At 37.1% G+C, this 27,995-nt stretch overlaps 1 protein-coding gene across 3 annotated transcripts; it reads left to right on the top strand.

Annotated features, from left to right (window-relative positions):
- On the top strand, positions 1 to 27,772 carry UBA3 (ubiquitin like modifier activating enzyme 3). Of its 3 annotated transcripts, none has more exons than XM_068559243.1 (18): positions 1 to 37; positions 4,525 to 4,566; positions 6,434 to 6,554; positions 7,917 to 7,997; positions 11,945 to 12,027; positions 14,726 to 14,806; positions 18,842 to 18,885; positions 19,239 to 19,303; positions 19,613 to 19,768; positions 20,995 to 21,097; positions 21,234 to 21,347; positions 24,689 to 24,742; positions 25,284 to 25,320; positions 25,406 to 25,487; positions 26,219 to 26,319; positions 26,435 to 26,498; positions 26,587 to 26,641; positions 26,977 to 27,772. In XM_068559243.1, the coding sequence occupies exons 3-18, from the start codon at positions 6,435 to 6,437 to the stop codon at positions 27,063 to 27,065; spliced, it is 1,329 nt and encodes a 442-aa protein (XP_068415344.1). In that variant the 5' UTR covers positions 1 to 37; positions 4,525 to 4,566; position 6,434; the 3' UTR covers positions 27,066 to 27,772. The 3 variants fall into 3 exon arrangements, with proteins under 3 accessions (XP_068415344.1, XP_068415343.1, XP_068415342.1); XM_068559241.1 differs by lacking the exon at positions 1 to 37 and adding an exon at positions 4,295 to 4,338; XM_068559242.1 differs by lacking the exons at positions 1 to 37; positions 4,525 to 4,566 and adding an exon at positions 4,281 to 4,338.
- Positions 27,773 to 27,995: the final 223 nt, after the last annotated feature.

Genomic DNA, 27,995 nt, shown 5'->3' on the forward strand with positions numbered 1-27,995 from the left:
AAAACGGGAAAGAAGGATGTGTAGAACGGAAGGGCTGGTTTGTACTTTCACTTTTCTTCTTTGTTCCCTATCTCTGTTCTCTGGGGGCAAAATTATACAACTACTGTTCCGGTCTGATGAAGTGGGCACTCTGGTCACTTCAGCCCTGAGCTGAGCATGTTGTTTACGTTTGAAACTAAACAGTGATCTGCAGTGAACTAATTGTTCTGCACACAGTATTTTCTGGGCAGAAACGTGGATTCGACTCAAAAAAAAACTTTCTTAGTTTTTTTTTTTTTTTTAGGCTGCATTCCGTCTTCGTTGCTGCGCACGGGCTTTCTCCAGTTGCAGCAATCTGGGGCTACTCTTGGTTGCGGTGCGCGGCCTTCTTATTGCAGTGGCTTCTCTCGTTGCGGAGCACGGGCTCTAGTCGCGCGGGCTTCAGTAGTTGTAGCCCGCGGGCTCAGTAGTTGTGGCTAGCTGGCTCTAGAGCGCAGGCTCAGTAGTTGTGGCGCAGGGGCTTAGTTACTCTGCGGCATGTGGGATCCTCCCAGACCAGGGATTGAACCCGTGTCCCCTGCAATGGCAGGCGGATTCTTAACCACTGCGCCACCAGGGAAGTCCCGCTTTCTTAGTTTTATCCTAATATCTGTGAACATCTCTAAGGGAGCACAGTATTTTAATATCTACCTGATAGCTTTGTATCCCAGCCCAAAGAACTGCCAAGAGATGTATTAGCTGTAAATTTCCTTCTAGGGGCTCTGAAGAGTCATCTTTTTTTCAGTTAAGGGTCTGGTTGATAAAGTAAACCTCCTTTTATCAAGATGCATAAGAATAAAGTATTCTGGTTAATTGTGTGGTAGGTAGATTTCTAAGATGCTAGCATGTAAGATAACGAAGTCTTTAAACCTTCAAGTGGTGCTGTTTTTAAAAACTGAATTCACTTTCCGCAGACCACCAATTTTCAAAAAATTGGAAAGCCATAAATATACGTAATGCAAAGTCTAGAAGACATAATTTGATTTCCCTTGATGATTCAGAAGACAGTTAAGAAAATTTCAATGACTCTAAGAAATTACTCCTGCCACTGGTGTTTAGGAAAGTTTGGTGATTGAATCCAATTGCTAAGATATAGCCTAGATCAGCGGTCCCCAACCCTTTTGGCACCAAGGGCTGGTTTTGTGGAAGACAATTTTTCCACGACGGAGTGGGGGGATGGTTTCAGGATGATTCAAGCACATTACATTTATTGTGCACTTTATTTCTATTATTATTACATTGTAATATGTAATGAAATAATTATACAACTCACCATAATGCTGACAGGAGGCGGAGCTCAGACGATAATGCGAGCGATGGGGAGCGGCTATAAATACAGATGAAGCTTTGCTCGCTCAGCTCACCCGCCACTCACGCCCTGTAGTGGTCCGTGGCCACTAGATGACGCTTTTTAAATAAAGTTTAAAATGTGAGAATGTTCCTGAGCTCTCACATTTTCTTGATTGTAGAAAAATGGGAAGGTTTAAAGTCAGAGAGAGCAAAATTAGAGTCCTAGCTCCCTCGTTGCTGGTGAATGACTTTGGAGAAATTACTTAATCTCCTCCAGCCTCAGTTTCTTCATGTGTAAAGTGGGTGTAATAGGAACATCTGCCATATAGGTGAAGATAAATAACATACTGGATGGGAAGTGTTTAGAGTATAGCAATTGCACATTGTTAGATACTACTGTTACTGTTATTAATCATAATACAGGACTTGATTCATCTGTATGGTATTAACACTGCTTTAACCTGAGTTGTTTTCTATGCTGCTACAGTGAACATTCACTGACCTTTCTCTATCTAGTTGCAATTTTATTGCTATTGTTGTATCCGGATAGACTTGATAGCAAAACAAAATGTTGAAAAATTTCACTAGGACGCCAGCAGATATTTTGAGTCGTTTCCAGGTGAAAAAGGTGAAAAGAATGCAGTCTTCCTGTGCCTTCAAGGATCTTGCAATGCAGTAGAAACCTAAACTTAAATACAAGACAGTGAGAGGAGTACTAGATAGAGGTGTGCCAGGGCTTGGTGCTTAGTTACAGGAAGTCAGAGGGTGGTGAAGAATTCCTTGGGGCTTAAGAATTTCAGGAAGCTGTGCTGTGGGCAAGCTGAGTAAATGATCTTGGTCAAGACCAGTGTGGGAGCCCCAGTAGGACCCCATTAGGAGCTGTGACCAAGAACTCTTACCTTCCAATTGCTCAGGACCGCATGACCATAAGTTGTCAAGTGTGTGTTAGTATAATAGCATTACTCACTGATTATAGGCAAATGATATCCAGTAAACATTTGTTCAGTGTTTTTTAATTTATTTGTTTAAACCTCCAAAGAGGTTTAAAAACAAAGAAATGAAAAAAATCTGGATATAGCTGTATATAGCATGATCCCTTTCTTCCTCTCTCCTAAAATATTAACCATCCTCTCTCTGGTTTAACTATGAGAGACTTTTTTTTTCCACTACACATTTCTACCTGTATCATAAAATTAATTAAAATAAAAATGAACACATGTGGAATCCTTACTTTATTTCAGGTTCTGTTTGAAATGCTTTTAGTCACAGCTCTTTGTCATTGTTCATTCAGGGGGATTGGATTCAACATAGAGCCTTTCTGGGGGTCTTCTGTCCAAATCTGTGCTTCTAGATAGGACCACCCAGGATATTTATCTGTCTGTATATAAACCATAGTGGATAATCTAACAGTTTGTGCTATAGTCCATTTAAAATGAAGTCTGTTTCAAGGTTTTGCTTGCATGTCTCTGTTACTTTCATTAGTGGCAAGGACAAGTGGCTATTTCTTATCTGTCACTGTGAGCCAGTGGGAGTGCCTGGTGTCATCTATCAAAATACCACCACAGTGAGTCAGGGTGTTAGTCCCAAGGCACAAGCAGGGCCAGATGCCTTTGCAGACCTCTTCCTGGGCCAGCCCCTTTCTGTTCATGGTGGGCCTCAGCTTCCTCCTCACGAAGTATGTGGGTTTGGACTATGTGATCTCCAAGGCGCCCTTTGGTTTTTACCATTTGAGGGGGTTGTGATGCTCACTGCCACTAATGGAAAGGTCTCCTAAAAGTAGCATTGCTGGGGACCCAGCACACATGAGCCTGTTTTGAAAAAGAACCTTAGTAGTTTCCATCTGCGGAGGAGTCTAGGCAAAAATAGAGGTTTCTTAGTTGATGTTGAGACATGTGACCTGGAGAGAGGCTGGTGTTTCCTGTTAAGTACTGTGGACTGTGAACTCTATCCCTCCGTTTACTGCCTGGCGCTGACTTTCAGCTCAATGAACGCTATTGACTTAAACCTGATTGGGGGATAATAAAGGACAAAGAGGAGATTAAATATCATAATTTATTAATAGCAGCTACATTTACTGAGTGCCTATCAGGCTTTATGCATTCATTCCACTTCAGTGTTTCTGAAGCTTTATTTTGCACAGAATCATCCAAAGCTTAGTAGAAGGTTGGGGGTGGGGCCTGAAAATTTGCATTTGTAACAAGTTCTCTAATGATGCTGATGTGGCTGATCAGGGTTTATATTTTGAAAACACCATGGATTTCATTTAATTCCAGTCTTACAAGGTGAACATTATCATCCCCAGTTTACAAATGAAGACAGAAGTGCCCAAGGTCTCATAGTTAATCAGTGGAGAGTTAAGGATTTAAACTGTTCCTTCTGACTCTAAATCTCATTCTTGTCCCACTCCAAGAAAGGAGATATATATATATATATATATGTACATGCACACAAGTATTTTTGAACATGGTTGTTTTTCTGTATCCAGCCATCCAAACAAGCACACGCATGCGCGTGCGGGGACACACATACACACACACACACACTCACACACACACACACACACACACACACACACACACCTATCTATCTACCTACATATGTACCTATCTCTGACTCTGGAAGAAAGTATTCCAAAATTCTATCACTATTTATCTTGAGGTGATGAGATGCTTTGCATATACATAAATTGTATAAACAAATAATGTAGTATAAACAAATAGTGTATTACGTCTGTATTCTCACACAGCATAACATTATACACTAGTTTTCTCTAATTAAGTGTATTTAATCAAGATTTTAATTACAAAGATGTCTTTGAAGCCACGGGAGCCTGGCACAGGCAGCCCCACCAGCCCCGCCTCCTCCCCCCTCCTTCCCCGCCCCTCTTTGTCGTCCCCGCCCCTTCACCGGCCCCCGCCCCCTTTGCCGGCCCCGCCTTCTCCCTCCCAGCCTCGCCCCGCCCCTTCGCTCCTCCCGCCGTGGGGGTGCCTGGGAAGAGGCGGAGAACAATATGGCGGATGGCGAGGAGCCGTAAGTACCCGGGCTCTGCAGGCGCCCCGGGCCGGGCTGGGTTGTGAGAGAGCGCGGCGGTGGGCGGTCGTCGCCTCCACCCGGGGTCCCCCCCACCCTCCGCCCCGTCCCCTCGCCCCTCATCCCCTCGCGGCGCCCAGTGTGTAGCGTGATGCTGACCCTTCTTTTATTCTCTCTTTCTTTTAGGGAGAAGAAAAGAAGGAGAATAGAGGAGCTGCTGGCTGAGAAGTTAGTGCTGCCGGGAGGCCGGGGCCCTCTCCGGGGACCCCCGCCTCCCCCCACCCCAGGCCTAGGGGACCAGCCGCAGCGGGCCCGGGGGGCTGGGAGGGGGGCACCCGGAGCGCAGGCTGCGCCGCCTCATCCCCCGACCCCCGCCCGCAGCCCCAGGGGCCCGGCGGGCCCTCCTGGTCTCTGTTTCGGGCGGGTGCCGGGTCCGAGTAGCGCGCACAGATCCCGCGCCGGCCCGCCGGGGTGCTTGACCTAAAGGGCTTGCGGAAGGACCCTTGCGCCCCCCTCTTCCTCCATCCCAAATTGTCAGAGCCGTGACCTTGTGAGAAGGGAACCTTACTAAAACACATGAAACGGACACTAGGCCGTTTTGGGTCTTTCGTAAACATTGAAACAATAGTATTAATTGCAAACTTTTTATGAGAACTTTATGTCAGGTATTGTACTAAGCACTTCAGTCATTTGTGCAAAATCATTGGCTCTTAAAGGAGAGTGTTGACTCCAAAGAGCTTATTTTCTCCGTTAATTACACACCCTATTTCATATCAGATGCTTAGTTTTGTGCAGGTGAGACAGGTTTAAACGAAGTGTTTTCCACCCTGGGCAACACCACATATTTTTTTTTCCTCCTTTCATGGGAGGGGAAGAAAGTACTCTTGCAGTGGGCGTGGTGAGTTAGTATTAATTTCTGGGCCAATTCCCAGTAGCAGGGCCTTAGAGTCTTTAGGTATCTCCCTCAGAAAGTTGAATTTCAATTGCAAGAGGACTTGGAACAAGTTTAGTTTCACATTTCTTATCACCTTTCATTTCCTTTCCACTTTAAAATGACAGCCACAATTTGAATATTTACTATATACCAAGTATCGTACTAAAACCTCTATGTGGATTATCTCTTTATCCTCATTCTGACCTTAAGAAATAGGTACAAACAAGCTACAGATGAGGTTTATGACTGTTAAGTAATCTGCTCAAGGTCACAATGCTATTAATTGTGGAACCAAACCCAGCTGTGACATCAAAACCTATGGTCTTTATTGCTAGGCAATACTTGGTCCCTTTTGTAAAAATTGGATATACTAATATGTTTGAAGGTAGAAATTGTGGGATTATAGGAAATTTGAAAATTAAAAATAATCACAACGAACATGAGTCTTGCAATGAGTAGAAAATACATGTATTTTGTTAAGAGGAGTCCCTCGTTACTCAATTGTATGTTCTAAAAGATTTCTAGATGGTAATGCCTATCTGTGGCATAATTATAACCTAAAACATTCTTTGTGTTTAGTGGCAACAGAAACCACTCCATAGTCCTAAGAGATTCTTTTTTGAAAATTAGGACCTCTCAGAGATAAATGTGTGAAAGTTCCTCTCATGAAAAATAATCTTTAAGTCTCACCTTTCAGACTTGGAAAGGACACATGAATTGTGTTAGATGTCAAGCATTAGGATTCTGGAAGTGGAGGGTTTTTTTGGATTTTGTTTTTCCTTGTAGCTTATATTTCCTGTTCCAAGTGTGTTCATAGACCAGATTGGGCAGTTTGCAGTGATCTTTAGTAAATTACAAATGTTTAGAAAGCCCATTTCTCACCGACTGACCAGTATCCCAAGTTTGATCTTAGGTTGTTTTAGGAACCCAGAAACATGTCGACTGACTTATTTCCTCAAACATGTGCAGTTCTTACCTTTAAATAAACTGTATAATAGCAAGAAAAAACATTAAAAGCATAAGCATAACCACATGGAATATTACCCTTTTTATTTGAGCAGGTCTGGTGTGGTTACCTTTTCATTTGGGGAAACCTTAATAGTTGTAGGTGTGGCTTTTTCATACTGATCTTTGCAGCTGAATTTACTGTGTTCTGTGCAGAATGGCTGTTGATGGTGGGTGTGGGGACACTGGAGACTGGGAAGGTCGCTGGAACCATGTAAAGAAGTTCCTCGAGCGATCTGGACCCTTCACACACCCTGATTTCGAACCGAGCACTGAAGTGAGAAACGTTTATTTTTAAATAACTCCTCTAATAGTTTTATGTTTCAAAAACAATAAAATGCTTCCTTTTTAATTTACTCTTATAATAAAAATACTAATAAAATTGTGTAAGTTATCTTGAAATACTAAATGGAATATTTGCAACTGATTTTATTTGAATGACTAATATTTGAGTTGTTTTCACATTTCTCATGTAATGTGTTGAAAATTTTCAAGAGTAAAATGACTTCGTAACCTCCTAAGTTATACTTCACTTAAAATTCCAGTTTAAAATTACTTTTGAGACACACCTTTTTAGCCCTGCTATGAGAAATTTAATTTTCACAGGAATATAGATGTGCTTGTTTAAATTTTGAAGTTTATTTGAAATGAGCATCTTTGCTTAGAATTGAATATAATTAATTGCATGTTAAAAAAGTATAAAAAATATGTGACTGCTGTATAATAGAGGAATAGAATTTGGAACTGGTAGTGTCTGACTTAAAGCAAATGTTCAGTTAGAAACAACTTGTTTTTTATTACAAGGTAGGAAATATTCCTTTACAGTAAATTTTACAGTAAATTTTTGTCCTTTTGTATTGATGAAGAGATGTTTTGAAATAGAAGTATTGTGCTGCTCCTAAAATTAAGGTTCAGACTCTTGGGTTTGACTCATTGTCTTATCTGAATAACTTTTCTTTCCTTGAATCTTGGACAGAATTGACAGTATTCTCCATTTCTTTGGATAATCCAACATATTTTCTTGTGCTTCTGAATATTTTTTTTTTTGGCCTCATAATTTAAGATACTTCTGTTCAGTGGTTGTTTCTGCTGATAGGCAATATTCTAAGAGCTTTGTCTGTTGTTTCTTCCTGTCATCTTATATTTTGTAAGTTTAACCCACTGTATTCAAAAGCAGCTATTATTGTTCTTGCCTTTTTTTTTTTTTTTTTAAAGACCTCTAAACACCTTGTGCAGTGCTTGATCTTCAGTTCTTACAATTTTTACACTTTTCTATTTTTAAGAAGTCAGATAAATAATTTAGTTTGATGCTTTCCATCCCTTTCAAAATTAAAAAGAAAAAGACAGCTCTTAACTAGGCGTAGTTTTTCTTGTTAGAAATGCTGTTTTTAATTTCATACAATAAAAGTCAATTTAAAAACATTAAAGTTGGAACTCTCAGAAATCGTTAGGGTTATAGAATTTCTGGTTCTACCTTGTTCATAAGTTTAATATAATGTATTAACTACAGAGGCTGTTCTTTATCGTCAGTTGCATTTTTCATGGAAACCTCAGAAGCTATTTTATGGTTTGTTGCTTTATTGATGGTACTTATGGTTTTTATCAACTAGATTTTAATATGCCTTTTCGTTCTTTACAGTCTCTCCAGTTTTTGTTAGATACGTGTAAAGTTCTAGTCATTGGAGCTGGCGGCTTAGGATGTGAGCTCCTGAAAAATCTGGTAATATTAATATATAATATGAATTTTTTTCTTTATGATAATTAAACCTTTTTCCTTTTCTGTCATTTCTTTGTTATGATTGTTAACCGTTTCTCCTGAGCCTTTGTTAGATAAGTTTAGCAGGTCAAATTCCAGATAGTAATTAAAATGATGATGTAACTGAACTTTTTAAGCCCTAAAGTCCTCGGCTATAAAGTCGTTAATAGAAATTCTTACTTCTCTTTTCTTCTCTGCTTTTTATCCAACAAATCTTTGTGCCTCCTCTTGCAAAGAGCTCATTAATTCAGTGAAGTAAATAACAAAACTGGTAACTCGTATTTAACATGTAATTTCAAAGAATTTATTATCTCTTTTGTCCCTCAAAATAACCCACTTAGGTGGATAGGACACTGTCTCATTTTATATAGAGGGAGACACAGGTTCAGGGATGTTAAATGAGAAGTTTTTTCTGGTTTATGGTGATGTGCCTGGAATCCAATCCAGGCCATCAGTTCTTAGTCAGGTGTTTCACTGAACCGCTAAGTCATTACATGATCTAATCATACAGTAATTTTTTTAAGACCATATGGTAGTATACCCATAAAATTTGGGGGAGCTAAACCTTTTTCTTTTTTTTGGTCAATCTGTTTTAAATGACTGTTATCTTAAAAGAGGGTACTGTCTAGTGAAGCTGTTTCTATCTACTGGTTGGAAATACATACTTTGTGACTTAATTAGTTTCACTGACTTTTTTTTATTAATTAATTTATATTTATTTTTGGCAGCATTGGGTCTCCGTTACTGTGCGTGGACTTTCTCTAGTTGAGGCGAGCGGGGGCTACTCTTCGTTGCGGTGTGCGGGTTTCTCATAGCAGTGGCTTCTCTTGTTGCGCAGCACGGGCTCTAGGCGTGCGGGCTCAGTAGCTGTGGCTCGCAGGCTCTAGAGCACAGGCTCAGTAGTTGTGGCACACGGGCTTAGTTGCTCTGCGGCATGTGAGATCTTCCCGGACCAGAGCTCGAACCCCTGTCAATCCCCCTGCCAATGCAGGGGAATTCTTAACCACTGCGCAGCCAGGGAAGTCCGTTTCATTGACTTCTGATAACTACAGCAGTAGCTCTTTACAAGACTATCAGTTTATTTAGCAAAAATGGGTAAGGGAAGAATTGATGTGCAGCTGTTGTATGCCAGCCTTATGATTAGTATGTGGGAAAGTGGAAATGCTAGAGCAGGCTTCTTAGAAAAAGAAGCAGGTAACAGCCAGATGAAGGACCTAAAAAGTCAGCCTTGGGACCAAAGTTTAAATATAAACAGCCACATTAATTTTGCTGGGAAACACTAACATCACTCCGAGGGAGACTGCAAAAACTTAATACGCTTCATGGTAGTCAGTTATGCTGGGTTCTGTGGGCATTGTAAGCCATCATGATCTGTGTCCTTAATTTGAAATATCATTGGGAAGACAAGTCTCTCACAAAATAAACAGCAGCATGTATGATATGCTCTGTGATAGGGTGCCAAAATGACAGTACCTTATCAGACATAAATACCCTTGCAGTATGAGAACCAAAGGATTTATGGAGGACGGGCAGTGGTTTTGTATGCACAAATTGTGTGCACAAATCCCCTAAATAGTTAACTTTTTCCAAAGCTGTTATTTGCAAATGTGATAGATACCAGTTTTAAATGTAAAGTAATTGGAGATTAGATCTGAAGAGTAGTCATCCAGCAACTTTAGGAGTGGCCTTGTTATTTATTGCATTGTAATAACCTCTTACTCAAAAAAAGAAGAAAACTCAGTGTTTTCAGTTTTACCACTTGTTACTTTGCTTGTTTCACACACAAATACAAAAGAGATATACATACATGTTTTTTCAATTGATTGTAAGCCCCCAAAGTCTCATTCTAAAAAAAAGGATATGACATTAATATTATTGATTGAGCAAATATTTATTCAGCCTCTTTCTCTGTATACCAGGTACTGTTTTAGAAGCTAAAGTTACAGCATCGAACAAGACAGGTGTTTGTATTTGTGGGGCTTTTGCTTTAATGGAAGGGAAAAGACAAGTAAACTATGTAGTATGTCGGATGGTAATAAATGCTATGGAGAAAGGAAGGATGGAAGATATCAATATATAGCCTGGCGGGAAGGGAAAGGGTTCACAAAAAGGTGCTGTTTGAGCAAAAAGGTGAGCAAGAACATTCTAGGCAGAGGGAATATCAGGTGCAAAAGCTGTGAAGTGGGAGCATAACTGTTTATGTTCCAGGAGGGCAAGGAGGTCATTATAGCTGAAGCAGAAGTGAGGAAGGAGGGGCATTTTCTGGGAGGATATCAGATAATGGGAGGGGCTTGGAGTGAGTATCCCAAAAGGCTTGAGGTGCTACTGTAAGAAGTTTGCCTTTTACTCTGAGTCAGGAAGTCATTGGAGAGATTTAAGCAGATGAGTTGACTCGATCTGACTTTAACCTGGATCACTGTGGCTGATGTGTTGAGAACAGAGAAGGAAGCTGAGAGGCTGGTTAGAAGTTGCAGTCATCTAGGCAAGAGGTGAGAGTGACTTGGAATAGGATGGTAGTACTGCAGGTGGTGAGAGGTGGCCGGGTTATGGATGTGTTTTGAAGATGGAGTCAGCAGGATTTGCTGATGGATTGGTGTAGGACGTAAGAGAAGGGGAGGAGTCAAGGATGACGTGATAAAGTTTTCGCCCTGAGCAACTGGAAGGATGGAGTTGGCACTCACTGAAGTGAGGGGGGCTGGGCAAAAAACAGATTTGCTGGTTCTGGTGAGCAAGAATGATTGGCTTTGGTTTTGGAAACTGTAAAGTTTGAGATACCTGTTAGATGGTGCTTTGTCTTATGAGATTGTCTGAAATCACCAGAACTAATAAGCACAAGGGCACTCCAAATTCTGGCCAGTAAATTAGGAGTAAAACTCATGAGTGTGGTGAATGGGAAACCAATTTTTAAAAAGTGTTTACATTCTCATGAGTGGGGTGGCCAGGTGAAGAACGTGTTTTCAGGAAGGGAATTGATCCACACCCTGCCAAACACTTGAGATGGGTCATGTCAGAGAGTCTGAGAGCTGGTCATAGGAGGTGGCAATGTGGAGGTCACCGATGACCTGACAAGTGTGGTTTTCAGTGGAGTGATGGGAGTGAAAGCTTGTTTACAGCAAGTGCAAGAGAGGGCTTTGAGAAAGAGTATGGACAACTCTTTTGAGAGTTTCTTGCTATGAAGAGGGGCAGAAAAATGGGGAAGTTATTGCCAAGTGATTCAATTTGATTACATAAGTAGACTGACCAAGACCAGCAAAGCATAATTGATTTTTGAGATCTATTTTTTTTTTAATCTTTTGCTTCTGCTGGTAAATTTGAACAGTGGTTGTACTGTTAAAATATGTGGCATTATCATGGAAACACAAGAGTTTGTTGCTTTTCTCTAGCTGTTTGATTGCTTGCTCTTGACTCTACTTTTAAGGTATTTCTTTTACATGTGCAGTGTATATACTTATGTGTGTGTGTGTGTGTTTATAATATAATCTTATAGTTATTTCTGAATGGCGGCATGCTTACGTAAACTAAGATAAAGCTTGTAGGAATTACTTTCAACAATATTCTGAAAAAGAATAGCAAATACAGTTAAGTAGTAAGACTAGTAAAATTAAAATATCTAGCAGCAGCAGCAGGAAAGCAACAAACTTTACAAACGTGTTTATGGGATTATGAAACAACTATAGAAATTTTGAGTTATTCTCTTTTGGATATGGACTATTTAAAACTGAGTAGTTATACTTTTTTGACCTTTACAAGAACCCTGAATTTTATATATCTTGTAAGACTCTTTAACCATTGAAAACGATTGTGCAGAATTTATTATTGAGAATTTGTAGATTTAAGACCATTGAAAAGAAATTTTAAAATTTCAGATGTGAGGAAATTTCTGCTTAATTGGATTTTTTTTATTCCCACAGGGCTTGTCTGGTTTTAGACAGATTCATGTTATAGACATGGACACTATAGATGTTTCCAATCTAAATAGGCAATTTTTATTTAGGTAAGTTTTAATATCTTATTTTAAAATTGTGATAATCATTTGAACTTGAGTACACTGCAGTTTAATAATTTTAAAAACCACTGAGAGGATAGCACTAATTTTATTAAGAAAATAAATACACTCCCATCTTAGGTAAAATTTTGCAGCAAAATTTTGGGCATTCTGGTGAAAGCAGTTTTGTAAGCAAATATATGTTTTTGTTGTTTTTAAAGAAATCTCCAAAAGGTGTATGTGATTTTGGGGTGATTGTGCCCTGAAGACAATGAGTGCAGCTCTTTTCCTTCTGTTGATTTCATAAGAGAACCATAACTATATATTAGGCCCTCGTGAGATAATATTGGTGGGGACTTATGAGCCAAGATTTGAGTGGTGACTCTGGGGCAATGAAGTCGTGACAGAGTTTGAACTTTTTATAGAAGGTGAAAGAAAATGGTGAGTTAAGGAGAGAAAACCCAGGAGCAAGGGAAATGGAACAAAGAGGGATAATTACCTTGGGCATACATGACATACAGAAGGCAATCTAAGAGCAGCTTGTTTGAAGTGACTTTAAAAACTGGAAGTAGGCCTTATATGCAGATATGAGGAAAAGTTCATTAGTAAATTTTAGTATGTAGTATTTAGGGGCTTGAATGGCTTAGATAAATGTATCTATTTGTTAATCAAAGAATTATAGATACGGAGAGATAAGGACTTTTTTCTCTCTCTCTGGTGCTTATAGAGAGTACTGACAGAAAGCACTCAAATAGTCCTAGGTATGCAGGATGAGGTTAGTTAGCAGAAAAAATAAAATTAAGTTTGTGGAAAATCTTAAAGAGATTGAAGGATGGGTTAAACTAAGTCAAGTTAATAAAGTATTGTAATTGTAGTGTGAACCCTACATTTAACTTTTAAGGTTTTTGTTTGTTTGTTTATTTTTTTAAACCTCGAAATTTCTCTTCTCTTGATAGAAAAAGTTGGTGGACCCTTTCCAGTCTGACAAATTTTTAGTGTATGACTGCTCTAAAAAAGACACCACTGATTGGGAGATTGGGATTGACATATATACACTAATATGTATAAAATGGATAACTAATAAGAACCTGCTGTATAAAAAAATAAATAAAATAAAATTCAAAAAAAAAAAAGGAAAGAAAAAGACACCACCAAATTGATTGGTTATTGATAATAGGCCATGCCCTTTAATTTCGGGCTGAAATAATGATTGAAGATCATAATGACAGTTAACATTTGTGGAGTGCTTAGGATATATTAAGTACTTTCTAAGCTCTTTATCTATATTACCTCTTTTAATCTCAGAGCAAACCCCAGGGTAGGTACTTGTTTTCCAGGTTAGGTAATTAGGCCACAGTGTCCTGCCAGGATGATGTATGTAAAAGGCCATTTTGCTCAAAGTGCAGTTTTTAGGTAGAGCAATCTAATCCCCTAATTCTGAAATGATAAAGTAGCAGTTCCCACAGAAACCATCTAGGAGTTCTTTTATTTGGGATCTATTATGAAAGCACATACAATGCACAACCTAAAAGATTCTTGAAACTCTATTTTATCATCTTTACACACCTAAACAGCTCTGTCCAGAGTAGTTGAATGCAGTACTGAAATCAAGTTGCTTGACTTATGCTAGAGCCTCTTCTATTGCAAGTTAGGACAAAGTCAGAATAAAACTCTTATCAGAAGTTTTGAGTCAAAAAAGCATACTGCTTTATTAGAGAGGAGAAAATTGACCTGTTAAAGCATTTTTTTTTTATTCCAATTTTAAATAAAATATGATTTCTATTAGGCACATTGATTTTTTAATATTCGTTTATTTTTAAAGTGTTTACTCTGTGCTTAGTAGGAAGGAGTACAAAGAGGTAAGAATATGGTAACTTTCTTCCAGTTGTTCATAGTCTAGTATGATAGACCTATGTATATAACCAAAAATATGTTGTGAAAAAAGTAGTAATGAAGAACTTGTTATGTATACGTGAGGGAGTGATTGGTTTCTGTGAGGAGAATGAGGAAATATTAGGAAAGAAAATACCATTTGTACTGAGGTTAGAAGAGAGAATTCCTGTCCTTTCCTGTCTGTAGCTATGGTTATTATCTAGGAATGACCTTTTGAGGTCTTTTAATTTTTACCTTCTTGAAAATATTGGTAACATTTGCAATTTTAGATAATGCCTTTGGAATTATTCCTTCAAAAACACGGTTATGCCTTCTTATGGGACACAAAAGTTACTACTTAATCAGCACACATGGGAAGAAGGGGATAAATGAACGTTCTTGCATCCCTAGGACCCCTCGAATTTATTTCAGCCAAGACCTGCATAGTAACACCTTGAAGTTCTGGGGTTCAGGGCAAATACTTGGAAATCTCTGGAACTGGGATAATTTTTTACATTGGGAAACACAATAGTGAGAAGTGTCTAGGAAACATGCTGTTATTATGCTTTATCTTAAAAAAAAGCACTGTTTATATTTTTACTTAAATACTTAATTAGACTTGTCAGTACTTGTAAATACTTAATTTGGAATATCAACAAGGGTTGACATTCAGTGTTGAATGACTAATTTTTCATCAGAAATACTTAGGTAAAAATATTCCTCTAAATAGCCTCCAAATAAACTCACCATGGATATTTTTATGTGTGAAAGTAGATTATGTAGATAATCTAGATTTATATTGTGAATGATAATTTAAATATAATTTTTCCTGTAGGCCTAAAGATGTTGGAAGACCTAAGGCTGAAGTTGCTGCAGAATTTCTAAATGACAGAGTTCCTAATTGCAATGTAGTTCCGTATCCTTTTGACAAATAAGTTACTTAATACTTAACTTTTTGAAGCTTTTTATTATTATTATTATCATTATACAAGAGCTATTTAACATAGAGAATACAGATAAGCAAAAGGAAAATAAGCAGCAGCAGTAAGCTTATTACTGTGATATCTGCTGGTAACACTTAATTTAATGTCCTACCAATCTTTTCTTTTTAAGGTTGTATAAATTTTATCAATGTAGCCAGTGCCATCATTTATTTTGCCTTATTGCCCTTAATTTCAGTTTCGGTTGCATATCTCCTCTACTAGACTCTGAGTTTGTAGGCTGGATCCCATTAATCTTTTTTTTAAATAAATTTATTTATTTGATTTTATTATTTATTTTTGGCCGCATTGGGTCTTCGTTGCTGCACACGGGCTTTCTCTAGTTGCGGTGAGCAGGGGCCACTCCTCGCCGTGGTGCGCAGGCTTCTCATTGCGGTGGCCTCTCCCATTGTGGAGCACGGGCTCTAGGCTCGCGGTTTTCAGTAGTTGTGGCATACGGGCTCAGCAGTTGTGGCTCACGGGCTCTAGAGCACAGGCTCGGCGGTTGTGGCACATGGGCCCAGCTGCTCCGCAGCATGTGGGATCTTCCCGGACCAGGGCTTGAACCTATGTCCCCTGCATCGGCAGGCGGATTTTTAACCACTGCACCACCAGGGAAGCCCCCCATTAATCTTTGTGTCGCCTTACCATAGCAGGCAAAGTAAAGAGTCAGTATATTATTAGTTAAATAGAAGGTGTGTCAGAGTAAATATATTTTTATAAGAAATATGTTTTAAAAAAGGACTGTTCACACTTTGTTGATTCCCATACCTTTAGATCCAGGGAACTTTTAGTATTTTATAGAAATTTAGGAAATGGGATTTGTTATGTTGGAAATACCACAGGATACAAAAATCAATTGTATTTCTCTATACTAGCAGTGAACACATGGAAAGTGAAATTTAAAATACAGTGCCATTTACAACCACTCAAAAAAAGGAGAAATACTTAGGTGCAAACTTAACAAAATAAGTATGGGTCTTGTATGCTGAATACTGCAAAATGCTAATGAAGGAAATCAAAGGAGATCTAAATAATGGAAAGATACTCTATGTTCAGGAATTAGATGCTTCAGCCTACTGAAGATGTCACTCCTCCCCAAATTTGTATACAAGTTTAACATAATTTCTATCAAAATTCCTGCAATTTTTTTTGTTTCTCCAGACGGGATTATTCTAAAGTTCATAGAGAAAGGCTAAGGAACACCTAAGATAATACTGAGAAAGAATAAAGTCGGAGGAATCACTAGCCAATTTCAAGAGTTATTATATAACTACAATAATCAAGACTGTAATATTTCCAGAGAGATAGACACAGATCAGCAGAACAGAATAGAGAAACCAGAAATAGCCATGTGCTAATATGGCCGATTTATACTCGACAAAGGTGCAAAAACAATTCACTGGAGGAAGGATAATCTCTTCACTAAATTCTGGTGGCAAAAAAATGAATCTCAAACATCAAAATTACAAAAATAAACTCAAAATGGATCATAAGTTTAAGTATAAAATGTAAAACTGCAGAACTTTGGAAGATAATATAGGAGAAAAATCTTTGGGACGTAGGGCTTGATGAAGAGTCCTTAGACCACATTAAAACATGATCCATAAAAGAAAAAAAATGGTAAATTGAACGTCATCAAAATTACGAACTTTTACTCTGGGAAGGATCTTGTTAAGAGGATGAACAGATAAGCTACACACTGGGAAATACTTAGGAAGTAGTTATCTGACAAAGGACTCATCAAGAATATATAAAGAACTTTCATAACTCAAAAGTAAAAAATAAACAGTGCAAATAGAAAATGGACAAAAAATATGAAGAGAGATTTTGCTAAAGAAGATAACAAAAAGCACATGAAAGATGTTCAGTATCACTAGCTATAAGAAATCCAAATTATGATCACAATGAGATACTACTACACACCTATTAGGGTAGCTGAAATAAAAAATAATAATAAATGCTGGCAAAGATACAGAAAAACTGGATTACTTGTACATTGCTGGTGGGAAATATAAAATGCTATAGCCATCTGGAAAATAGTTTGGCTATTTCTTAAAAATTTGAATATGTACTTTACATACGACTCAGCACTTTCATTCCTGGGCATTTACCCTGGAGAAATGAGTACTAGGTCTACATAAAAACTTGTTCTCAGATGTTCATAGCAGCTATATTTGCAGTAGCCAAAAACTGGTAACAACCCAAACATCTGTCAGTAGGTGAATTGTTAAACTGTGGTACAGTTAATACCGTATATACAATATACAATTATTGTACTCAGTACAATAATACTGAGCAGTAAAAAAGAACTAACTAATGAAATACAACTTGGTTGGATATCAAGAGCATTATGCTGAATGAAAAATGCCAATCTTAACAGGTCATATATTGTATGATTGCATTTTTATAGCCGCCTTCAAATGACAAAATTATGGAGATGGAGAACAAATTAATGATTGCCAGGGATTAGGCATGGTGGAAGGAATAGGTGTAACTATAAAGGGGTAGCAGGAGGGAGATATTTTTGGTGATGGTATAGTTGTTTATCTTAATTGTGGTGGTTACACAAATCTACATGTGTTTAAATGACAGAGCTTTACACACACATTGTACGTGTGTCACATGTGTGGTTTTGATATTGTACTATAGTTATATACGATGTAACTGTTGGGGGAAACCAGGTGAAAGAAATACGGGACACCTGTGTACTATCTTTGCAAAAATAAAATTTAAAACTGCAAATTCAGGTCCTTATAGGGAGAAAGAGGGGGGAAAAAAAGTGTGCACACTCTTTGTCTACCCCCATTATTAAGATCTGGGAAACTGGGTATTTTGTGGAAATCCAGGAGGTGGGATTTCTTGGTCTGGCTCCTGCGTCTGCTATTTTTGTTCTTCCAGTGTTTGCTCTGGTTCTCTTTTGACCTTTTCTAGCTTTTCTAGCTGCAGCTTATGCCTCTTGTTTGCCTGGCATTCAAAAGGAATAGAGGTCTGAGTAGGTGAGGGCTAGAATTGAATGTATTTTTTATAACTTTATTTGTAGGCCAGAATAAAAAAATCCAGAGCAAACATGTATTGTCCCTCTTTTCTCCATTTTGCTTTCTAAAATATGTAGTGCATGATTTGTTTTAGGGGAGTGTAATTTATATGTTACTAAACAAATTTGCTTGATTAGAAAAACTAAAAAAAAATTTTTTTGGCATACATATGCTGTTCAAATGTTAACTACTATGATTCACACCCACAGCCTATTTTGAATGGGGTTCCCTTGGCACCCTCCAGGCTGGGGAAGACTGCAAATGTGGTGTGGGTTGGGTAAAAAGAGAGTCTTGGAAAACTGAGTTAAATGAGAGAGGAAGAAAATTCATCTTTCCCCCCCTCCAAGGGAAAAAAACGAATAACAAATCATTAGCACCTGAAAAAGCTATTGGAAACATGTTTTCTAAAAATTAGCTTTGCAGTAACTTTTTTTTAAATTGACTATATCTGACATACAACACTATAAATTTAAGGTATACAGTGTGTTAATTTGTGCAGTAAATTAACTTCTAAAATCCCCTTTCTAAATGGGAACTATAATGTGCCTGTTCCCTTCACTAAACAAATGTTTATTGCCTCTCTACTTGGTGCTGGTGGTTGAAGGTACACATTCTGTTTTCCCAGGGCTTATGGTTTTATGTAAGAACTGAAGCAGAGTAGAACGTATAACAGAGACACGGTTATAATGATACAGAGGTTTGGAGAAAGAGAAACTACTCTATGTGGGTACTGGAGAGTAGTGTTTAGAAAAAAGGTTTTTTATGGGGTGGGATTGTGTTCATTTTGTCAGATTCCTTGAATTCCACTGCTTTGAACATTGATGACTTATGTCTTATTTTAAATATACATTTATAATTTGATCCTTATGGAATTGTTGAATTCATTTTACAAGTTAAAAATTTAGCAGCTTAAGTTCCTTTACTTATGTTCAGACATTTCAACAAGATTCAGGATTTTAACGACACTTTCTATCGACGTAAGTTTTCCACTTGAAATTAAATTCTCACTAAATTCTTATTATTTTTTTAGTTGCTATTTGTTTGAAGATTGCTAGCTATTTGAAGGCTATTTCTTTATTTGCTTTCATTTCTTGGTGTTGGCTTTTCAGGAATGTTGTTGACTGAATAGAGAATGGCACCGTTTTAATTCTTAGTTGGCACCATTAGGTGCATTTTTGTATGCTCTCTTGAGTAAGGATTACTCAAGGACTAGAAGCTGTGTGTGTTTGTTTTATAATGAAAAGTGGTTTTTTGTATGTTTCTTAGAAATTGTGAATTATTTTGTGCAGCAGCATTTTAAAAAACTTAACTTGCATTTTTTTTCTCGTAGAATTTCATATAATTGTATGTGGACTGGATTCTGTCATAGCCAGAAGATGGATAAATGGCATGCTGGTAAAGACTTAGTGTTTTTACAGTTCTCTGAAGTTCTTCCCGCTGCTCTTAACGTACTAAAAATGAGACTTTTGTGTCATATTTTTGAAAAATCAGAGTTTATTCAATTTTCAGTAATAGGTGTGGTTCACTGTTTATTGCCAGTCATTAATTTTCAGGTGAAGATGTAAATTGCTACTAATGTAATCCCTTGGTTTGTTATATTATTACTCAGTAATGTGATTGACTTACAGAATTACTAGATAGTATTTCCCTTTTTTTGAATTCTTATCCCCCTCTCCTTATAAGCCCTTCAAATAATTTTCCTAGATATCTCTTCTAAATTATGAAGATGGTGTATTAGATCCAAGCTCCATTGTCCCTTTGATAGATGGGGGGACAGAAGGTTTTAAAGGAAATGCCCGGGTGATTCTGCCTGGAATGACTGCTTGTGTTGAATGCACACTGGAACTGTACCCACCACAGGTAATCACAAAAGCACCCACATCTGTTTTGTAGTATCTTGGGGTAGAATAAGGGTTGAATTATTAAGACTAGTCAATATTTAGGATTTTTTTTTAAATTTATTTATTTTTGGCTGCATTGGGTCTTTGTTGCTGCACGCGGGCTTTCTCTAGTTGTCCCGAGTGGGGGCTACTCTCTTCACTGCGGTGCGCAGGCTTCTCATTGTGGTGGCTTCTCTTGTTGCGGAGCACGGGCTCTAGGTGTGCAGGCTTCAGTAGTTGTGGCAAGCGAGCTCAGTAGTTGTGGCTCGCGGGCTCTAGAGCGCAGGCTCAGTAGTTGTGGCGCACGGGCTTAGTTGCTCTGCGGCACGTGGGATCTTCCCGGACCAGGGCTCGAACCCGTGTCCCCTGCATTGGCAGGCGGATTCTTAACCACTGTGCCACCAGGGAAGCCCTAGGATTTTTAATTAGGGGTCCACTGTGCCACCAGGGAAGCCCTAGGATTTTTAATTAGGGGTAACCATATTTTAAAAATCTTGCTAAGAAGAAAGATGATAAAATATGACATTTTGCTCTATTTGAGGAAAGATATAGACTGAATATCATCATTTTGATACTGTTCTCATAATTCATTTGTATTATTTTTTTATTTGGAGAGTAGAGATCAAGAGATCAATTACAAAGTTATATGTTGGGATAGAGCTGTAACCTATTTTCTTTTGCCTGTATTGTTTCAGGGAGATAAAGATACCAGGAATAAGAATGATATTTCTAAAGATGGAGCACTTTAATCTGCATACCCACTTTAAAGGGCATTTAGAATTCTGATTTATAAATATAAATAACTTTATTAGTATCTACTTGGAATTGATTTAACTCTGTGAATTTGTTTTTATTTTGGCTAATTTTATATCTTCAGATATGAATATTAGGTAAACATAATAGAGTACTCATATTTGAGAATTTATTCAGCCCTTCCCTTCCCATGTTCTAACAAAGCTTAAATTTATATACTTTGTAAATGTAGGGCAAACCTATTTTTTTAGGCAGATCAACTTAAGTGAAGTGACTCAGATCCTCTGTGTTAGTTTCAGAAGCATTATTAATGGTATAAAATGTTTTGTTTCTGTAAGTGGAAGGCTAAAATGAATTATAAGAAAGTGTTACAAACTAGATCATAACTAGAAGTTACATTTTAAAGTAATTTCTTGTTTAAAATCCACTAAAAAAGGCAAACTGTGGTTTTAGGTTAATTTTCCTATGTGCACCATTGCGTCGATGCCCAGGCTACCAGAACACTGTATTGAATATGTAAGGATATTGCAGTGGCCTAAGGAGCAGCCTTTTGGAGGTAATAAACCTAATTTCATAATCCAGAATTACATAAAATGTTTGTCTATATCATTTATTTGGATAATTACATTAAAAATAAGTTGATTTATGTTTACATGTTTCTGTCTTCCCTTCCTTTTTTTCTCCTCTGACAGAAGGGGTTCCATTAGACGGCGATGATCCTGATCATATTCAGTGGATTTTCCAAAAATCCCTGGAGAGAGCATCACAATATAACATTAGGGGTATTACGTATAGACTCACTCAAGGTAAGTTAGTGAATTGTCATGCATTATGATCTTAGGATGATCCCTTTTTCAGGAGGTGGGATGCCTTGGGGGAAATAATTGATGTGATTTCAGATAGTACTGTCCATTTGGGATTCAGTAAAGGTGCCCCAAATTTGGTAGGAGGGAACTGAGTTCACTAGAATCCATACTACTTCTTAACTAGAAGGAATTTAATAAAATCATTGAATCTTATTTACTTAGGGTTGGAAGAGGCCCTAAGTCATCCAGGTCGAACCATTTATTCACTTCATCTTTTGCTGAAGAGCAATTTATCCCTTCCTGGGGCAGTCTATTTCACATTTGGACAGTATTGTTAAGACAATTCTTCTGTACGTTGAGCAGCAATCTCCATCTTTAGTGTGGTCTGAGTATTGTCCCAGAGTATGCCCTATATACATTTAATTCTCTTTTAAGTAATAGCCCTTAACGTATTGAACCCTCCAAATCGTTATCACTCCCATCAACCTTCCTAGTTCCTTTAACCCTTTGACATGTTTCATGACTCAAGTTCCCATCATGTTTTTTTCTAACCATATTTTAGTTATCCATACTTCTCTTAACTATCCAGGTGAGAATGCAGTGCTCTAGGATGGGTTGTATGATAAACTTCTGATCATTGATGTAGTCTTAGAGGAGAGCAGACTTTTTTAGTTTGTATTGTTGTTTACATTGATGCTCTACTTTTGATTCTTTCAGGTTACTGCCTGCTAAAATCTGGAAGTTTTCTCCACATATACAATTGCTAAGCCACATCTCCCTATTACAGATTTGGCAGTTATGGGGGGGGGGTGGTAGTTTTTTCTTTTATACTCAAGTATAGGTCCTTATAAATTTATTCTTAAATTCAACCGGCTTTTCTCTCTTTATATATGTATATTCTTTTATGCCTGCCAACTTGTGTATTCTTTTTAGCTTCATATCACTTGTTGTTTTGATAATCATATCCTTTATCTCTTTTCCAAATAATTAATTAAAAATTTTAACAAGACTAAACTAGCTGAGAACAGACATCTGAATCATACTTCTGGTCAGGCCCTTTTAGATTTATCTCTTTCTGTTGATCATAGCTTCTTGAGTACCTCATGTTTCTTTGTCTTGTTCACAAGGATGTCATGAAAGACCTTTCCAGGTGCTCTCCAGAAGCCTATCCTCCACATTTCCTTGGGTTGCAAAGCTAGTCACAGTAACTAGATGACATAGTCTTGTGACTTGTCTCAGTGAGCAATCATAATGCTCAGTTTTAGTGATCAGTGTTTCCTAATGTAGATACTCTCAGTTCACCCTTCCTAGAATTTTGTCCAAGATTGTCAAGTTCACCAGAAAGAGCTTTGTCTTTGTGAAAATCTGCCATTTCTCTCCTGTGATTATTTCCTTATGTTTACTAATGTTCTGGTTTGTCATTTGAAAATTCCATTCTTATACACTCCTTGTTGCTCTTACACACTCCTTGTTCCCCTCTTCTGACCTGCTTTGATCCCAAGCATGATCCCACCTTAGAGCTTTAATACTCCTGATCCTAACACCTGGAATGCTCTTCCTTGGATTCCCCTCAGGGTTGGCTGCTTATCCCTCAGGTATGAACTGCACCATTTCCTGATCATTCAACTGAAAATGACTTCTAAGCCATTCACTATTTTACCTTTTCATAATTGCTCAGAACTAATGGTAGCCTTGTTTTTCTATGCGAAGAATATTTCATACTTACACTCTGATTCATCCCTGTTCTGGGGGCCTTTGCCCTTGGTGTTTACTCTACAGAATTGCTCTTTCCCCAGGTCATTGCATGGGTGGGTCTTTCTCATGGTTTAGATTTCAGCTCACATTATCACCTCCCCAAGGAGGTCTTCCCTGACCATCCAGTCTAATGGACTCCTCCATCACTGTAAGAGCAGATAATTTTTTTTTACTGCTCCTCTGTTCAACACCTAGAACAGTGTCTGGCGTATAGTGCACATTTATTTGCTAATTGTTTGAATTAAAAAATGAATTCTCTTTGTCCTGATCAGGAACTATATAAACTCATTTCAATACGTAGTCTCATTTATCCTTCCATACCTTTTAGCAAGGTTTGGTGTGTGCTTCTCAGCCTGAGGATGGAGGGCCTTGACAAGGAGTACAGAAGCCAAATTGGAAGTGAAGTCCAGAGTTTTTGAAAAGGGGTGGGGGACAGGGGCGTATCTTTATCATTTTCACATTGCTTTTATTGGACAGTGTCTCTTCAACTCCTCCCTGTTTGTGACTACCTGTTCCTCCTTCCAGTACGTCCTGCTCTATGTGGTTCACTGGAGAGCTTCCAGTAATCATGAGGTTAGCTCCTCCCTATTTCTCCTTTCAGAATTAACTTTTTAAAACAGCTTTCCAAACTTAACTGCCTTCCTTTCACGCCTTCTTAGATATTTCCCTTTTTTTGAAGTTTTTAAAACCTGCCTACACCTGAAGTCTTGGGAACACATCTTTCAGGGCTCTCTCATGCTCTAAGATAATATGGCTACTTTTCTCTGAATTTTTGTTTTCTAAAATGAACAGTACAAATATAGTTACAGAATGTTTATTTTGTACTTAAAAAAAATGGGTTAAGGTGGGGCTTTGTTCATTCCTAATTTGTGGATACTGATATGAAAAATGTGGGGTAGAAATAGAGAACTACGTTTAATATTTTGTGTAGTCCATATTGTAGAGTGAAACAAAATGATTAGGCACAGTTTTTCTGTTTGTTTTAAATTTTTGTGAATGGAACAGCTATAACTATTAGATGAGGAAAAATTAGGTAACTGTTATTCTCCTACTTTATTTTACTCAAAGCTTACTGAGTATAGTATAGTATACTGTATCGGTTAAGATTTTGCACTTTAGGGCAGAGCTGGGTTCATATACCACCCCTATCACTTATGAGGTATATAGCTGTGGATGTTGTTAATTTCTCTCAACCTCATTTTCCTTATCTTTAAAATCAGAGTGATAAGACTAACATGATGTTATGAAAATTCCATAATATTTTATTTAATCTTCATACTGTTCCTGGAACAAAATAAACACTCTAATTTTTAGCAGTTATTAATATATTATTGTCTCATCTTTATATGAAACAGTGTGAAGAATTTACTATTCTTTCCTACTGTAACTTGCTTAAGATTCTGAACATGATAGAAAATAATGTGAATGTGAAAGAAGGTTGTTTCAGTTAAGCTTAAGTCTATTTTCTGACCTGAAAGCCTGAAAAATCAACTTATGGAAAATGACATTAAATCATCATATTGTCTAATTTAAGATACCTACTTTTTAAAAGAAATGACCATATTTTAATCAGTATATTTTTTCAGGGGTAGTAAAACGAATCATTCCTGCAGTAGCTTCCACAAATGCAACCATTGCAGGTGAGGAAAAATGGCCACTACTTAATATTGTTTTCTTTCCTTCAGGTTTTGATTCAATACCTAAATTGATATTTCTGCAGCTACTTGATCTCAGAAAACTGGTGTTCTGGGAATTTGATTATCTTCTTGGGTGGATGGTGGTATAATCAAGCTGTCCCAAAAACCACAAAACAAGCTATTGGACCCTGTATATATTTTTTCTTACATTATATCATAGATAAAGTGCTCTGTAGTAAGGGGACATTTTAGTGCCATTTCTTTTTAATCAGTATAACAGGCTGCACAGTAATCTGAAGAAGAGGGAGAAAAACATGAGGTGGTACTCTGTCATTTGGAGTATACAAAACAAATATAAAATGTTACTTTCTCAGTTTTTAAAAATAAGAGTGTTTATATATGTATTTTTCTATCTACTTATTTTGTAATCAATAACCTTGTAAATTTATCTGTACTGATTTATAACTGACTTTTTTAAAAACTTCTAATTTTAAATGTCTAATTTTCATTGAGTTAAAGCACCTTTATTTTCTCTCCGCTTTAGCTGTGTGTGCCACTGAGGTTTTTAAAATAGCCACAAGGTAATGGGTTTCATTTTTAATATATTTGTAAATCTGTGTTTTGATCTGGCTCAATTACATAAGAATGAACATTTTTTCATTACAGTGCATATATTCCCCTTAATAATTACTTGGTATTCAATGATGTAGATGGACTGTACACGTACACATTTGAAGCAGAGAGAAAGGTTAGTAATAGTATACTAATGAAAACTTTTTTGATCATGCATATTTTTATTTTTAATTAATTAATTAATTTATTTATTATTTTAAAAAATTTATTTATTTTTGGCTGTGTTGGGTCTTCACTGCTGTGCACAGGCCTTCTCTAGTTGCCACAAGCGGGGGCTACTCTTCGTTGTGGTGCATGGGCCTCTCATTGCGCCGGCTTCTCTTGTTGCAGAGCACAGGCTCTAGGCGCCCGGGCTTCAGTAGTTTTGGCACGTGGGCTCAGTAGTTGTGGCTTGCAGGCTCTAGAGCGCACGCTCAGTAGTTGTGGTGTACGGGCTTAGTTGTTCTGTGGCATATGGGACTTCCCGGACCAGGGCTCAAAACCGTGTCCCCTGCATTGGCAGGCGGATTCTTAACCACTGCGCCACCAGGGAAGTCCCTGATTTTTAAATATTAATTACTGGCTGGAAATGTGAATGAAATTGCCCACACCCTTTCTAAGTATTTTCTAGCTTCCAGAACCCTACTTACTGATATATCTTTTGTAATACTGTATCCTGAAATAAATACTGTATAGCAAAATAATTTAGGAAAAATGGCCCTTTAGGAAAAGCAGGTTTTAAAACATAAAAATTTGTTCATAGGGAATATGCATGATTATAAAACAACTTGATTTTCATTTCATCATTATAAAGAGACTGTTATTGGTACATGTGCCACTGTGATTTGTGTTTTATTTTATATCTAGGAAAACTGCCCAGCTTGTAGCCAGCTTCCTCAAAACATTCAGTTTTCTCCATCAGCTAAACTGCAGGAGGTTTTGGATTATCTAACCAATAGTGCTTCTCTGTAAGTGTTCAAGACTTTTGTTATGTTGTAGAAGAATGTTTGTGACTTAAAAACTTTAAAAACTAGGATTGTTTTTTAAAAAGTGATCTTTGATTTTTTTTTTCTTATAATTTAGGCAGATGAAATCTCCAGCTATCACAGCCACATTAGAGGGAAAAAATAGAACACTTTACTTACAGGTGATCAGTGTTCAGTTTTTATTTTTTCCCACAAAATTATATTAAAAGTTTAATTTCACTTAATGTGCTTTACCTTATTGTTTTCTAGTCAGTAACCTCTATTGAAGAACGAACAAGGCCAAATCTCTCCAAGACATTGAAAGGTATTTTAAATGAGTATATTTACTAATACTAATCAATTTCTTCTTTTTTTTTTTCCAGTAAAAGTAATAAATGCTTCTTCTAGATTTGCTCTTAATGCTTTTAAATGGTGGTACCATCCTACTTATATCTTTAGCAACATTAATAGCGTTTATTGCTCTTTTAGTAGAATATTAAAAAATCTCTAGGAAATCAAATATAATACTACCTTGATTAAATAAAGAGAACTGAATTTTGATGTTTATCTAGCCCATGATTCTTTATAGTTTGTATATGTGTGTATTATCTGTTTTGTTGAGTTTTTTTGCTTGGGTTAATTGTACTTTTTTTCTTTTAGAATTGGGACTCGTTGATGGGCAAGAACTGGCAGTTGCTGATGTCACTACACCACAGACTGTACTATTCAAACTTCATTTTACTTCTTAAGGAAAAGAAATCTGCACATAATAGAAAACTCATGAAAATATACTTCATGGATGCTAAGAAATTTAATAGATGTCATTTTTAGCATTAGTGTTGCTGGAATTTGACTTTTTTTTATATAATGAGCCACTGTTTTTTAACTTTATAACTTTCCCTTGAAGACAGAATTTCGGGGTTGGTGCTTGTCAGCATTTTCATTAGTAATATGGAAAATGGTGCCTGGAGAGAGAGATTATGAGCAAATATATTGCTTCTTTTACAGGAGGAGGCAAACACCCTCTTGTATATGAATTTTGTTATGGTCAAAGAATGCATTCTTCAGTTTTCATTTGAGCGCCCACATACACAAAAAATGTCCCTTTTAAAAAATAAGAAAATTAAGTTTTAAATAACGTTAAGTACTACAACCTGACGTCTAGAGCATATTGAACATAGCCTACTTCTTGCTTGATCTAATATTCACTTAATTGTGGCTGTCCAAATGAATATTATTGCAAAAGTTATCTTGTCCGTAATAATTTGTAAATGGTGTTATAGCTGAATACCTGTGCATGGAAATGGGAAGTATTTTCGTGTGTTTACTTGCAGTGCCATAGAGGCCAGTATGCCCAACATTAAAGCCAAGACATGGATGTTTAAAAGAATTTAATGTTTAAACAGTTATCACTGATGCTTTCACACTATTTATTAATAAAATCATATATTGTGTATTTTTCTCACTGAAATTTTTTAAAGTATATTAAGGATAGTAAGTAGTTCTGTAGTAAGGTAGAAATAATTTTTAAATATGTAGCAGATTTACTAATACGAAAATTTTATGGTACTTGAATTAATACTTTAGCCACAATAAGTATCTACTGATTTAATTTTCTCTAACATAATAAGGTAATGAAATGGAATGACTATATTTTTATATTAACGCCTCTTAAAATG

The sequence above is a fragment of the Eschrichtius robustus genome, chromosome 12 (genome assembly GCF_028021215.1).
Source record: "Eschrichtius robustus isolate mEscRob2 chromosome 12, mEscRob2.pri, whole genome shotgun sequence".
In the NCBI taxonomy this organism is placed as follows: domain Eukaryota; kingdom Metazoa; phylum Chordata; class Mammalia; order Artiodactyla; family Eschrichtiidae; genus Eschrichtius; species Eschrichtius robustus.